A 12467-nucleotide genomic window follows, 5' to 3' on the forward strand; every position below is an offset into this window, starting at 1 on the left:
CTAGATTCGCAATTCCCACCTTCTCAGAGCTCGTACGGCCAATGTAGTTCCGGTTCTTGAGGGCAGGAAGGCACCTTGCGTGTTATGGTGCAAATGAGGTTCTGTATTGATATTTAAGCCTATACCTGCCTGGATTTCTACCCTTCTATGTCTTTTACCTGATAAATCCTCTATCAGCCTCGGCTGCATGTCCTTTTTCTCCTTGGTCCATCACCCCAGCTGTATTAGCATCAGATCCACCGGATCCATGGCGTAATCATAATGAGGTCGCCATATTATGGGTACACTATTCTGGATCCAGGTCACTTTGATCCACCTCACTGCAAGTGTACACTCATCATGGATCTGAGCTCTCCAATTTTCCAACGTAGTCTTCCGTCCGCGTCTAATCCACCCCGTTCTTTAAGTCCCCGACTCGGCAAGGCGCTGTGTCTGGAATAGAAATTATTCCGGACGGAGTGTTGCCAAGACCCTCGGCTAAGTCCATTTTATGCATGTTGGGGGGGGGGGGGTATAATTATATAGTCGGTTAGCCAGTCGGGCAAAATACTCGCTTCCATTCTAAAATGGTCAGAGTACCGGTATCATGCTTCATATTCTGCATATATTTATACACCATTTCCCGGCCAAATTGCTATAGTTACCAAGCAAGTTGCAAACGATAAGAGACAGGGATACTTCAAGTGAGCAAAAAATGATTTTTTTCAACTTTTGCAAAACGGATGGGTACACGTTTCAAGCAAAATGCAAATTTGAAATCACGCGCCCAGCTCCGTGTCGAAGCCCCTCTCGGCAGCGAAACAATGCCGCAGGCAGAGCCTTTCGTAGCGCCAGATGAGTCGGCGCGTAATAGCATTCTTGCACGCTTCCGCTGCGTCTTTCATCAGCTGCAACCTGTGCGCCGTAAAGGAGTCATACTCTCCACGCACCAGAAACTCGTGCTTTCGTTCCATCATAAAATGCCGCGTCTTGGCCTCCAAGGAGTTCCAGCACCCCTCAATGGGGCTCAGCATTGGGCTATAGGGGCCCAAGCGCAGAACCTTGAGCTTGTTCAGGCTCATGATACCGTCGCCAGCAAGGTACTCTCGAGCAAGGATCTCGACGTCGCTGTGGGACGGCGCGTTGTCCGTGACAATCACAACCTGGTCCGGTTGAAGCCCCGCGTACTCTTCGGATCGAAGCGATGAAGAGGTCTGCCATGAACCTGGCATTCTCAGCCTTCTTCACGGACCCCTCATGGGTTTTAGCAGAACCAGACCAGAGCCACTTGAAACTCCTCCTTGGATGTGGAGGTTCTCGCCTTTGGAAGGCGGCAGCTGGACAACAGCACGTTCTCCAACTCGAGCCCAGCCCTCATTCCGAGACAGGTACAAATTAAAGCTAGTTTCATCATGAAACACAATCATGTTACCTTTCTTGATATATTTATTCAGCTCCACGACTAAGTTCTTGCACTTCTCCTTGTTGGCAGCAGAGTTCATGGTCACCTTCTCAATGCGCAAGCGCTTCGTCGAGTACAACATGCCCTGAAGAGCGCGATGAACGGATGTCGTGCTTACAGTGACGCCCAGCTCGGCTTGCACACGATCAGACATTTTCCCCAGCGTCATACGGTAGTCCTCATCGAGATATTCTTCAAGCTTGCTCATCACCTCTACAGCTATCTTAACAGAAGCCTGGCGCAAGCCGCCGCGCTGTTTAGGCTCTTGACCAGCGCTGAGAATAGCGCGACGCGCGGTAAAAAGCTAACATCGTTGGCCTTGGCAACATCCCTCCAATTCTGGTTCTGCTGGTAGGCACGCACGACACGAGCCTTGGCTTGAGCTCGCTCGAAGGCACGATTCGTCTTGTTGGGCTGTGGGGGAGATGGCATCTTTTAAAATGAGCAGAATAGCGCGCTTGTGTGGCGTGGTTGGCTTGAACGCTACTGGTAGCTCGCGCCAAAACTTGTTTGCACTTTGACTGAAAAGTGTACCCATCCAATTTGCAAAGCATGAAAAATGCACTTTTATTGTTGGACACAAAACACCATTCTTTCACACTTTGCAGTTTGATTGGCAAATTTTGTAAATTGGCCGGGAAATGGTGTAGTTGCTGTTTGATACTTTAGGAGTACATGTATTATTAATAATGCATGTTTTAATTTTTCGAAGTAGCTTGTCTCAAAGTAAAGCGCAGTGCTACCGATCACTGCAATCTGATAACTGCTGCAATAATGGCAAGACAAGTGCAACATACAGCACCTCACCTCCGTCCCGTAGAAAAGTAATGTACTGAGATCGTCCGGCACCTGCGGCAGTGCCTCCCTGAGATGCCCGTTACAAAGTGACACCGCAATAACCGACTCTTTGGACTTATTCCGAACCAACAATTGGCCATAATTCTCCAGTGTCTGACTATCTGAATAGGATCCGCGAGAAACATGACTGCATAAAATACTTCTTGGATATATCAAATTCAATTAAATTTCAGAGCCAATTACTTAATAACTATAAAAGGACCTGCAATACTATACACTACCAAGCAGACTTTGAGTGCACATCGATCGTGTCAAAAAGGCCCGTCTTTGACTATCGCGCTATGACGGGACACGTCTAAATTTAGGGTTGTCCACCATACTGAACGCCAGTGAGCAGCCGTTTTTCCTGAATTTCGACGCTGCCCAACGACAGACGAAGGTCATCACTTCCTCCGCGCCGCCGCCATCAGCCTATTACCAGCAGGCCAAGTGAGCGAGCGGAGCGCCGGTCAGCGCCGGATCAGTCGTCGAGATCGCATTCTAGACGTGTATATAGACCTCCTCACTCTCTGCAGATGCGGAGACGAAGGCCGCAGCTGCTGCTGGCGGCGCTAGCGGCACTGCTGGTCGACAGGATACAGGCTCAGAGCGCGTCGGCGTCGACCTCAGAGTCCGTAACGGCGGATACGACCGCGGCGGACGACTGCTCTGCTTGCTGCGTGGCTTCCACATCCTCAGCGTCGGCGGCGAGCGCGATTTTGGCAGGTGGTGACCCGGACTTATCACTTGTCTGTTGTAGTGAGCAGCAACCCCGAGACCTCTTCGGGACCGCCCACGGGGAATGCAGCGGTCTGCCGTGCTGCGAGTATAGCGGGCGTAAGGCTCAGAATCACCAGGCCTGGTACCCGTGCGTGGCCTTCCCCACGTGTCAGAACGACAACACCAAACAGCCTTTTTGCAACGGACAGGACCTCTGGTACTTCATGGAGGGCTACGACTGGACATGTACAGACGAATGCTGCAACGGACTCGTGCTAGACTCGAACGTATGGCGTGGCGTGGAGAATTATTACCCTGGTCAGACTAATGGCACATTCGGAGTCACCGTCACACCCACGGACTTTTTGGATGTATTTTACCCCGACGGCATGGGCGGAGAGACCTATACTGTACACCAGATCATGCTTGCCAGTCCTCCTGGATACAACTTTACGGAGGATTGCTCGTGTTACTTGGAGCGGGTGGCGAACTCGACTCCTAACGCCCAACGTGAAAGCACGACGTGTGAAGTGTCCACTTTTTTGGGAGACAACAGGACGTACTTGACAGTGGACATTACAGAAAACTACCAGGCGAACGATACATTTGTGTTCCTTTTCGACGGCGTGGTGACGCCGTCAGGTTTGAACGACACCGCCAGCCTCACGTCCAACGTGACGTACACGACCACGTCGAATCTCACGCCCGTGTACTTCATCTTTAACGACTCGGAGAACACCGTTTTCGACACGTACGTACGCGTTACAGACCTGACGAGCGCGACGCTGTCAAGCGGATCGTTCCTCCCAGAGAACATTTATCCAGGCAACTCTGGCAACGCCACACTCACTTTCTACACGGATGCCAACATCCCGGAGAGTAGCTCGATCAAATTGACATTTGGCGATAAGTGGGGATTCACTGGTAACGCTGTGTGGTCGTGGGAAACGTTCCCACTGGATGTTCCGAGCGAGGAGGAGTTCTACGCGCTGGCGGCTGCTACCACGACGCAGACGGAGGTTGTCAGTCCAAGCAACTTCACACAAGTGTCTTACTCGTCTTCGGATAATACGTGGACGCTTATCGTGGAACAACCGATCTCGATTGGCTGGGTGAGTCTTGGCGTGGACACAGTGAAGAATCCTTCCGTTGCGTTTTCAGGTCTGGGCGCCACTGCCATCGAGATCCGTGACCCGGAGGATCTCCTGATTATCGGCGGCTCCTTCTCGGCAATCTCAGTGTATCTGACTATAGGCGCGACTGCGAGTCCGTACAACTACGTGACGATGGTCGTTCTGGTGGGCTCGCTAGCATTCTGCAGTGTGGCGATTCGGAAAAACGGTCTCTCGTTCTCGCTGGGCTCCATTTGGACCGATATCACAGCCATCTGCACTGTGTTGGCCTTGGCCACGTCTATTGTGAACAACTTCATCTGGTTCCTCACTCGTGGCAGCACCTACTTCTACATTATGCACGCGTATCTGTGCTTCACGTTCACGATGCTCACAGCTGTGTGCTTCCACTGGGGAACGGTGCTGAGCTTGCGTCTTCGTAAGCTGCCCAAGCGTACAGCGATAGTGGGGTTTGTGGCGCTCAACATGCTCTTTTACGCCTTTCAGATCGGCTACCTGCTCAACTACCAGACTCTCATCTCCCGTGTGTATGACTCGGAGAATGATGTCACCACGCTCGCGTACCAACAGTGTAATGAGGACGCGGACACATCTGCCACTGTCTTCTCGGAAATCCAGGGCTATCTGTGGGCATGTTACGCCGAAGATGACGACAATTTCTTCCTGGTCTCGACGTCTGTCACGTACGGTATTTTCCTCGTGCTGACGTTCGTTGTCATGGCTCTAGGTGTGATGGTCATGCGACGAGGCAAGCTGCTGCTGGGCAACGCCTCGGGTCCTCACCAGGTTGTGTTAGTGAAGGCTTTACGTCTCTACTACGCTCTCATCGGCATCGTGACGCTGGTATATCTGCTCTCGTGGGTTGTGCAGATCATTTCACGCACTACTCGTGGCATTGCGTACCCGTGGTTCTACATCTTCACAGTGTGGCTGCCGTGCTCCATTCCTCCGTGCTGTCTGATCTTCTTGCAGTGGAATGCTACGGCCCAATCTCTGCGTGATGCCAACCGTGAACTGTCCAGCGACTGCAGTCCTCTATCGGAGTCGGGCTACGGCGAGATCCGGACGCCCAGCTTTACGTTCAGTACGACAGATCGATGGACAGAGGGCTCTTTAGAGAGGATTGAAGAGATCATGGCCGAGGGTGAAGCATCGGCCGACGCAGTGTCCAGTCGACGCTCGCTGATGAACTCGACTATCTCTCCTACTGACGATTACGTTGGCCTCTCTATGGCGCTGGAGATGAACGAAGATTTCACTCACGGCTGCTTTATTGCCATCCAGCGACTGGAAATAGAGGACGGAAGAGAAAGCACACCCACAGCGTGGCGGCAGATCAGCAACACGGACACAGTGATGGCGAGTGCCAAGGACGTGGCTCTAGTTGTGCTGCCCCACCAGCAGCGGTACCTCTACACGTTCTTATCAGTGCCTCGCATCCCTGTCGGGAGATCGGCTGAGAAGATGCGCTTGGTGGTGTACTCGCTCAACTCGGCTCCTGCATCCATCAACCACGAGGATCACTCGGAGATGACTGCAGCTGAAGTGCTGGCTGCTATGGAGCGCACGCAGAGCAGTCGCGACTATGACGACGACGATGGAAACGACAGTCAGCACACGCTGGACTCATCAGTGGTGGAAATGGAGGCATATGGAAGGTTCCAGAGCTCGCAGGTTATCGACGAACTGTTCGAGATGGAATCGCCTGGGTCCACGGAAGATGACCCCGTGTCCGGAGTAACCCGATCCGAATCGAACTCGGGATCGTCCACGGTGCCTCACAGTCTCAGCGTCGTGGCAGAATTCACCGTGTCTACGGGTACTCTGGTGACAGCAGGTGCACGAGCGGAGCAGACTGTGCTGACGGCCACCGAGGATTCGTACAAGCACTTCGGCCCCAGCGCTGCCCCACCGAAGCTGCTGGTGAACACGGTGATCCCCAAGGCTGCAGGTGCCAAGTACGGCTTCAACGGAGTCGAGGGTGGTCTCCACGCTGCCGCCCCAGCGATTAGCAAGCAGTATCATATCCGTGAACAGGGCCTGCTGGTTGTAGAAGACCTCACGGAAAGCCGCTTCAGCAATTGGATTCCGCGTCAGATTCTGGAGATTATTATCCGATACCGCACCAAGGAACTTCTTATCGCCGAGAGCGACCTCGCGCGACTGGAGGCGTATGACCGCCAGCGACAAAAAGGATCCGACCGCGGCATCTACGAGAATTTGATCCAGCAAATCCAGGATGACGGAGACTTGAACCGGTGTCGAGAGTGGATGCTGCAGCGTTGTCAGGAGCGTAAGGAGTACGTTGAGTTGCTTCGACAACTGCGACGCGTGTACGTGCTTCGTGACCAGCGTAAAATGTACTTCAAGGCCAGCACGGAGAAGAAAAACGCGCAGCTGCGATTCCTGCCGATCAACTTGCATCTCCAAGAGATGTGGGTCGGCAATGCTGACGCCGTGGCTCAAACGAGCATGGGTAGCAGCGGTACCTCGGATATTAGCGCTAGTGCAGCAGTATACGACATTGTGACTGTGGGCGCCATGGCTGCTCACATCTACAAGTTCAAAAGCGGCGGTATCTTCGGGATGGAGGAGCAGCATGCGAAGCTCAAGCCGCGCGCTCGAGAGCCGCAGGGATCGACTGCTGCACACCACCAAGTGCCGCTGTGGACGGAGGACGAGCAGAAGGCTGATGATGTCGAGTGGGTGCTTGGCAAGCGCATGGACGTCTGCTTCCCGCAAGCTGTAGCCGCGCTGGTGACGGCGTTCACGCGTAAAGTGGACTTGGCGCTGCAGCACGCTAGCCCTGAACAGGGTCAGGCAATGTTGGAGCAGCTCAGCAAGTTGGGCTTCCTGTTTGACGTGGAGAGCCTGGTGTCAACGCATGGTAACGAGGCTGGTATGCTGGAGGATATGGCTGGGGCCGTCAACGAGTTGCGCAACGTCCGCTTCGTATTGGTAGACGAGCAAGAGGAGATCGGCGGCGTGGACGAGGAGTCCAGTGGGAACAAGTCGCCTCGATCTGTGTCGTACCGTCTCGAGGAGGAATCCAAGCATAGTCCGTCGTCGTCTGATCCCTCTGAGACCAGCGGTAGTCATCGCGATGCTGCAAACAGCGATGGAGACGAGAAGCGTCGGGAGATGCAAGTGAAGCAGCGGCAGTCGATGCATCTGGAATCGCTGGAGTCTGCGACATCTTCGAACTCGACCAATTCCACCAACTCCACAGGCATCGGCGGCGTGATCGACGTGGATGTGTTCACCAGTATTGACGATGCACTTTCAGAGACAAGCTCAGCTAACGCTGGAGACTCTGAGAGATCAGACGGAACTCCGTTATCCAGAGAGACTCTGATGTCGCAGTCGTCCTCGTTGAGCGGAGTTGGACAGAGGCTGCTGAGTACGTTTATCAAGGCTCGTAACCATCGGCTACTCGGCGGACCGGGCAGCAACTGGGAGAACGTGCAGTCGTTGGCGCCAGCATCTGTAAACAAGCTGTTCCCGTTCACCCACTTGGTCGTTCGGGTGAAATTGCGCTCTGGGAAGGTGAAGCTGACGAAAGCGCTTCGTCAAGGCGGACCCATCAAGGTGTGTCCCGTGCTGTTCACGCAGGGTATTAACGAGAAGCAGACACTGGCCAACAACACTGGGTCCTCCGTAACACGACTACAGGACGTGATCAACGCCAACAGCCTCAAGACGCTTCGAAGCTATTGCGATCGCTATTGTAACTACACGTCCATGAGGCAAATGAAGGCGATGCAGAAGCAGGAGAGGCAGCGAGATGGCTCGACAGACTCGAACCGCTCACGACCGCCACCAGCGCCGAGTGCCGTGGTTACTCCGTCCGGACCGTCACGTGAGGAGGTCTATCGCATCCTCAGCGAACTGGATAAGCTCATAGGCACGGCTGGAAGACAGGCACGAAAGAAGCGCCCAGAGATCCTTCAGCTCAGCTCTGATCTGTGTCGCCGCATCTCTGCTGGACGTGTGACGGTATGCAAGTCTGCTAAGGACCGTACGGGAATGTCGGTGACGCTGGAGCAGGGTCGCATTCTCGTGCAACACCACGGGCTCCGCGAGCAGAAGAAGGCAGGGATTGTGTCTGTCATGCGCTCCGAAGGCGTCCGGATTGAGAACGCCCTCAAGAACACGGGGCGACGTGTGTTCGCCTTCAACGCGTTGCAGCGGTCGCTGCTCCCCGAGGAGTATCGTTGTCCACCGCAGACAAGTGGACGCAATGTTTCGTAGACCTCTACATTTCGAGAGGATATCAATTTTGCAGAAGCACATGAGCAGCAGTGACTGGAACTCATCAAAGCAGCTGGCTGCGTCGTGGTCGAAGTGACGAGTATTAGCCGCAGCCAGCTTTGTAGTGATTTTTTTTATGGGGATATGCGAGCACGCCGATTTTTGTCGTCTGTCGGCGGGTTAGTTGGCTTTCCTCTACTGCAGTTACGTGTACTAATTGAATAGCTAAATGAGTTATGCTAACTTACTACATTGTGAGTCCGTTCACTACATGTACTTGCAGTTAGCTCCACAAAGTTGCCATTGCTGCTACTGTCCGAGGCTGTGGGCGAACGACGATGTCTCCACTGCTTGCTTAATCGGCAGCAGCCACGTCCAGTCGGCGCTCGTCGTGGGGAGTAACCCCATGTTGGAACACTTGTACACGCCCATAGCCGCGCCAACCAAACTACCAGCCATGTAGACAGCCTTGGGCTGCGTAAGGTCGACCACACCATCGCTCACGGACGCGAAGGCTGGCAACAGCAACAGTAGTGTTAGGCACAATGTTCAACAGTTGAATTGCAGCTGAAGGACAGTACCGTTGTTCATGTTGAAAAGAGACTTAGCAGTGTTCATGACGATCATGCCGGTGATCATGATGCTGAAGATATTGATGGAGTTGCCACTCATCCACATCATGAAGGCAGTTTGGAGCAAGCTCTTGAATGGAGCCATGCCGATCTCCATGGCGCGCTGTCATCGTTAGCAAATAAAGTCACCCCAGTAAGTACCAACTACTACAATCATTGCACTTGTGTTGCTATTGTTCGCACCTTCTTTTTGAGCTCTGACGTGTTAGTGGCAGTCTTGGCGACTGCTCCATTCGAGTCCTGTCGAAAGCGTGTCAGAGGGCGAGTAATAGCGGGAAACGAAGCAGTCGTGAGCGCACCTTGTCGGCAGATACACCTTTAACGAAACCCACGGGTTCGAGTCTGTGCGGCAGGTCGCTCTCGCGTCCCTCATTAAGCTGCATGTGCCACTTGCGCTGCTCCATCGTGTCAGTCGTGCAAATTGGGGGAGCTTTCGTCAATTTTGTTGCGCTAATAACTTAAAGTTGCTGACCAGCACCCTAACAAAAATAAAATTCTCAGTCCACTACCGCAAAGTGCAGGCTTATTAAAGCAGCCCGTTCGAGCGAAGTAACCGCTCTGTTTCGTTGAATGCAACATTAGCGAGATTGAGCAGCCAGGACTCATGCGCGTAGTACGCGCCGCGTACACGTAGAATTAATCTTCTATGATGTCCGGATTTAGTACCAGAATTCGGAAGGAGGCCACCATCTCATTTTGATAGCCCACACGTCGGACTTCATCGACTTCAAAAATGCCTTAAAATAATATCCTATTATAAGGCATTTTCACTTAATACTATTAAAAAGAACTCTTACTGTATCCATTACGCCAGGCAAAGGCCAAAGCCGTTCGCAAGCCATCTCGATGAGATTACGATACGGTGTCTACTGTGGTACAAGTTGGTACAGTATACATCTCCTTTTATACCTGACATGACCGGTGAAAAACGCTCTATCAGATAAAACAATATATCATGTTACTCAGCTCGCTCGAATTTTCAAGTTTTTACTTCAGTACTAAGTTTATGTATTCGTAAATTCAATGCTTAGTATCTTGCTAACGAATCAAGGCTTTCTGGCAAATCTGATCACTTTCAGATTATGCGACGATTTTTTTTAAATCGGACTTATTACATTTTACAAATTTTGTCTTTTCTCAGATGTCGATTGCATCGATAAGACACGTGAACAGTTCCCAGACTCCCTTAAAACCATTTGTTTACCACGACCAATTTCTTGCTAAAGGAATATAAAAGCGATTCCAGCAGCAAGTAATAGATCTGAAGGGGGGGTCCCCATTTCAAATTTCAAGTGAAACGAAATTTGGGTTTTAAATAAGGCCAATGATTTATCTATATGATGAGAGCGCCTTCAAATGATCGCACCATTAGACATATATGCTTGCCGAAATTGCAATTTTACTAGAATTGGCCGTGTTCGAGTTGAAAAACGTGATTTCGTTAAAAAAAGCTATTTCGTTTAATCTACCTATTTTTAGCAGCTCAATCGAAAATAGCTACTTCGTGAAAAACAAGTACCAATTTGAAAACCAAGCATTTCGAGGCATTGAGGTTTTTCTAAAACTTTGGTACATGTATAACAAATTAAAACCTTAAGAACCAGAATAAAACCTCGCTGAAATAGCAAATTGGGAGCAGTTTACTCTAACGTATCCCGGAACAAACTCGGTGACCCTGAATAATATCATATACGACAGGATACCATATTTCTCAAGGAGCATTTTAGAAAGGTTTGATTTTTTCCAAAATGATTGATTCTATCAATACTGTACCGTACAAGTATGGTCTTGATCAGTGGCCATTGGCCACTGGCCAAGCGTCGCGCGACCGAAGACCGTTGCTGTCAGCTAATGCTTTCTAGCAACTTACAACTGGAACAGTTAACCCACGCACTGTACGCCGCGGACGGTCTCAGATGGCGGCGTGGGTTAATTTCCAGCTCACGTCCTTTGGCGAGCTGATGGAACAATTTTATGACAATCCCTTCTTAAGTATCCTTTTTCAATCGCGCGATGAAGCGAAAGAAACAAGGGAAGGAGGCGTGGGCTATTAGGATCGAGCTCCTCTATTAATAGCGCAGCCGCTCGCAATCTCTTTGCTTCTCTATTCGCCACCGCTTGGTTCACTCTCCATCTGTCCGTGTGGTTGCTTTCTCCGTGGCTCACAAGCAAACGCTTTGAAGTTCCATACAAACTCTGAGACAGTGGCGTCGGGTAAACAAGCCATTCAGCCAGTCACGGATCAATCACTCCGTAACCTGCCGAGAATCCCGCACACGAAACTAATCTCTACACGCGTCCACCACCAACATGGTGCTAAAGCACAAGACGCCGCCAGACTCGTCCACCACCATCTCATCTTCTCCGTCTCTAATGGCGGGCTTTGTGCGCGTAGAGGAAGACGGCGAGAAACAGCGCAAGCGCTCGCTCTCAGCCTCGTCGCCGTGCTCAGTGGCCACTCCTGAGGGCCGCGCGAGCGCCAAGAGCAAGGTATTCTCCCGATGGCTCTACGGTGTCTTACGCGGCAACACGCTGTTGCTCTACTGGCGCCGCACCGACTACAAGCGCAAGACGCCTCCTCTAGACTCGCTAACACTTCAGATGCAGCCTGCCGCGCCCAACGAGAGCGTCTTCGGCTTTGACCACGAGTGTCTGTACGTGCGGGAGAAGGACTCAGGGCGCATCGTCGCTCTGCGCATCCACCAGCGCAAGGAGATCGTGCGCTGGGTGACGGCACTTTATTACCAGAGTATTGGAAGTGAATCCGTAGAACAGAAGAAGGGCAGCAGCAGGCGTAGTAGGCACGCCGCTTTACCTGCAAAAACTAACGACCCAGAGCCCGAGACGCGCAAGAAGAGCGTGTCCTTTCAGGAGAAGCCGCAGGTGCGCGTACTGCCCGTAGAGGCTTACGACCCCGCTGATCTCTTTTACTCGGAGGATGACTACGAACAATTTTTGATGGAGAGGCCCTCACACCTGTCCAGTCTCATGAGCACTATTTATTCAAAGACGACGGCCAAGCTACGTGTATCCAGGAAGCGATAAGATGAAGAATGATTGTTATTTTGGCCTCTTTCTTCTTTCTACTTTAATTACATGTACGTATTGGATAGTACCAGTCAGCTAATAGGCGATGAGGTTGCTGTGATAAAACGGTTTACACTGTTAATTAGTTCTTCAGTCGGGGTTTGTGGGAGTTTGACATGATGCCGGTCTACTTGATGAAGACTAGCCGAGCGCCGCCGCTACGCGGCGGTAATTTAGGTTTACTTTAGATTTTTGCCTTCCCGCCTTCGCTTCGCTTTGGCGGGATAATTAGTCCAAATCCTCTGAGTCCCCCATGTGCCTAAATCGACTTCTTTAATTTCATAAATCTGCGTTTCTTTTGCTACAAATTGCTGAGCTCCCAGTAAGCCGTGTAAATATTTCTACCGGTACAAAAGGCTGAACCCC

General features: G+C 51.7%; 3 protein-coding genes across 3 annotated transcripts; 2 read left to right on the forward strand and 1 right to left on the reverse strand.

The window, feature by feature from the left end:
* Nucleotides 1-2814: 2814 nt before the first annotated feature.
* On the forward strand, nucleotides 2815-8382 carry PITG_02812 (type I inositol-3,4-bisphosphate 4-phosphatase, putative; the record flags this gene model as incomplete). The annotated part of the gene is made up of 2 exons (XM_002907658.1): nucleotides 2815-7466; nucleotides 7509-8382. 2 exons carry the CDS (start codon nucleotides 2815-2817, stop codon nucleotides 8380-8382), a joined length of 5526 nt encoding a protein of 1841 aa, XP_002907704.1.
* PITG_02813 (uncharacterized protein) lies at nucleotides 8211-9440 on the reverse strand (the record flags this gene model as incomplete). The annotated part of the gene is made up of 4 exons (XM_002907659.1): nucleotides 8211-8897; nucleotides 8964-9117; nucleotides 9198-9254; nucleotides 9314-9440. 4 exons carry the CDS (start codon nucleotides 9416-9418, stop codon nucleotides 8692-8694), a joined length of 522 nt encoding a protein of 173 aa, XP_002907705.1.
* A 1947-nt stretch (nucleotides 9441-11387) lies between these two features.
* PITG_02814 (uncharacterized protein) lies at nucleotides 11388-12059 on the forward strand (the record flags this gene model as incomplete). The annotated part of the gene is made up of 1 exon (XM_002907660.1): nucleotides 11388-12059. The coding sequence occupies one exon, from the start codon at nucleotides 11388-11390 to the stop codon at nucleotides 12057-12059; it is 672 nt and encodes a 223-aa protein (XP_002907706.1).
* Between the last annotated feature and the right edge of the window lie 408 nt (nucleotides 12060-12467).

Source organism: Phytophthora infestans, genomic scaffold, assembly GCF_000142945.1.
Source record: "Phytophthora infestans T30-4 supercont1.3 genomic scaffold, whole genome shotgun sequence".
NCBI classification, from domain to species: domain Eukaryota; phylum Oomycota; class Peronosporomycetes; order Peronosporales; family Peronosporaceae; genus Phytophthora; species Phytophthora infestans.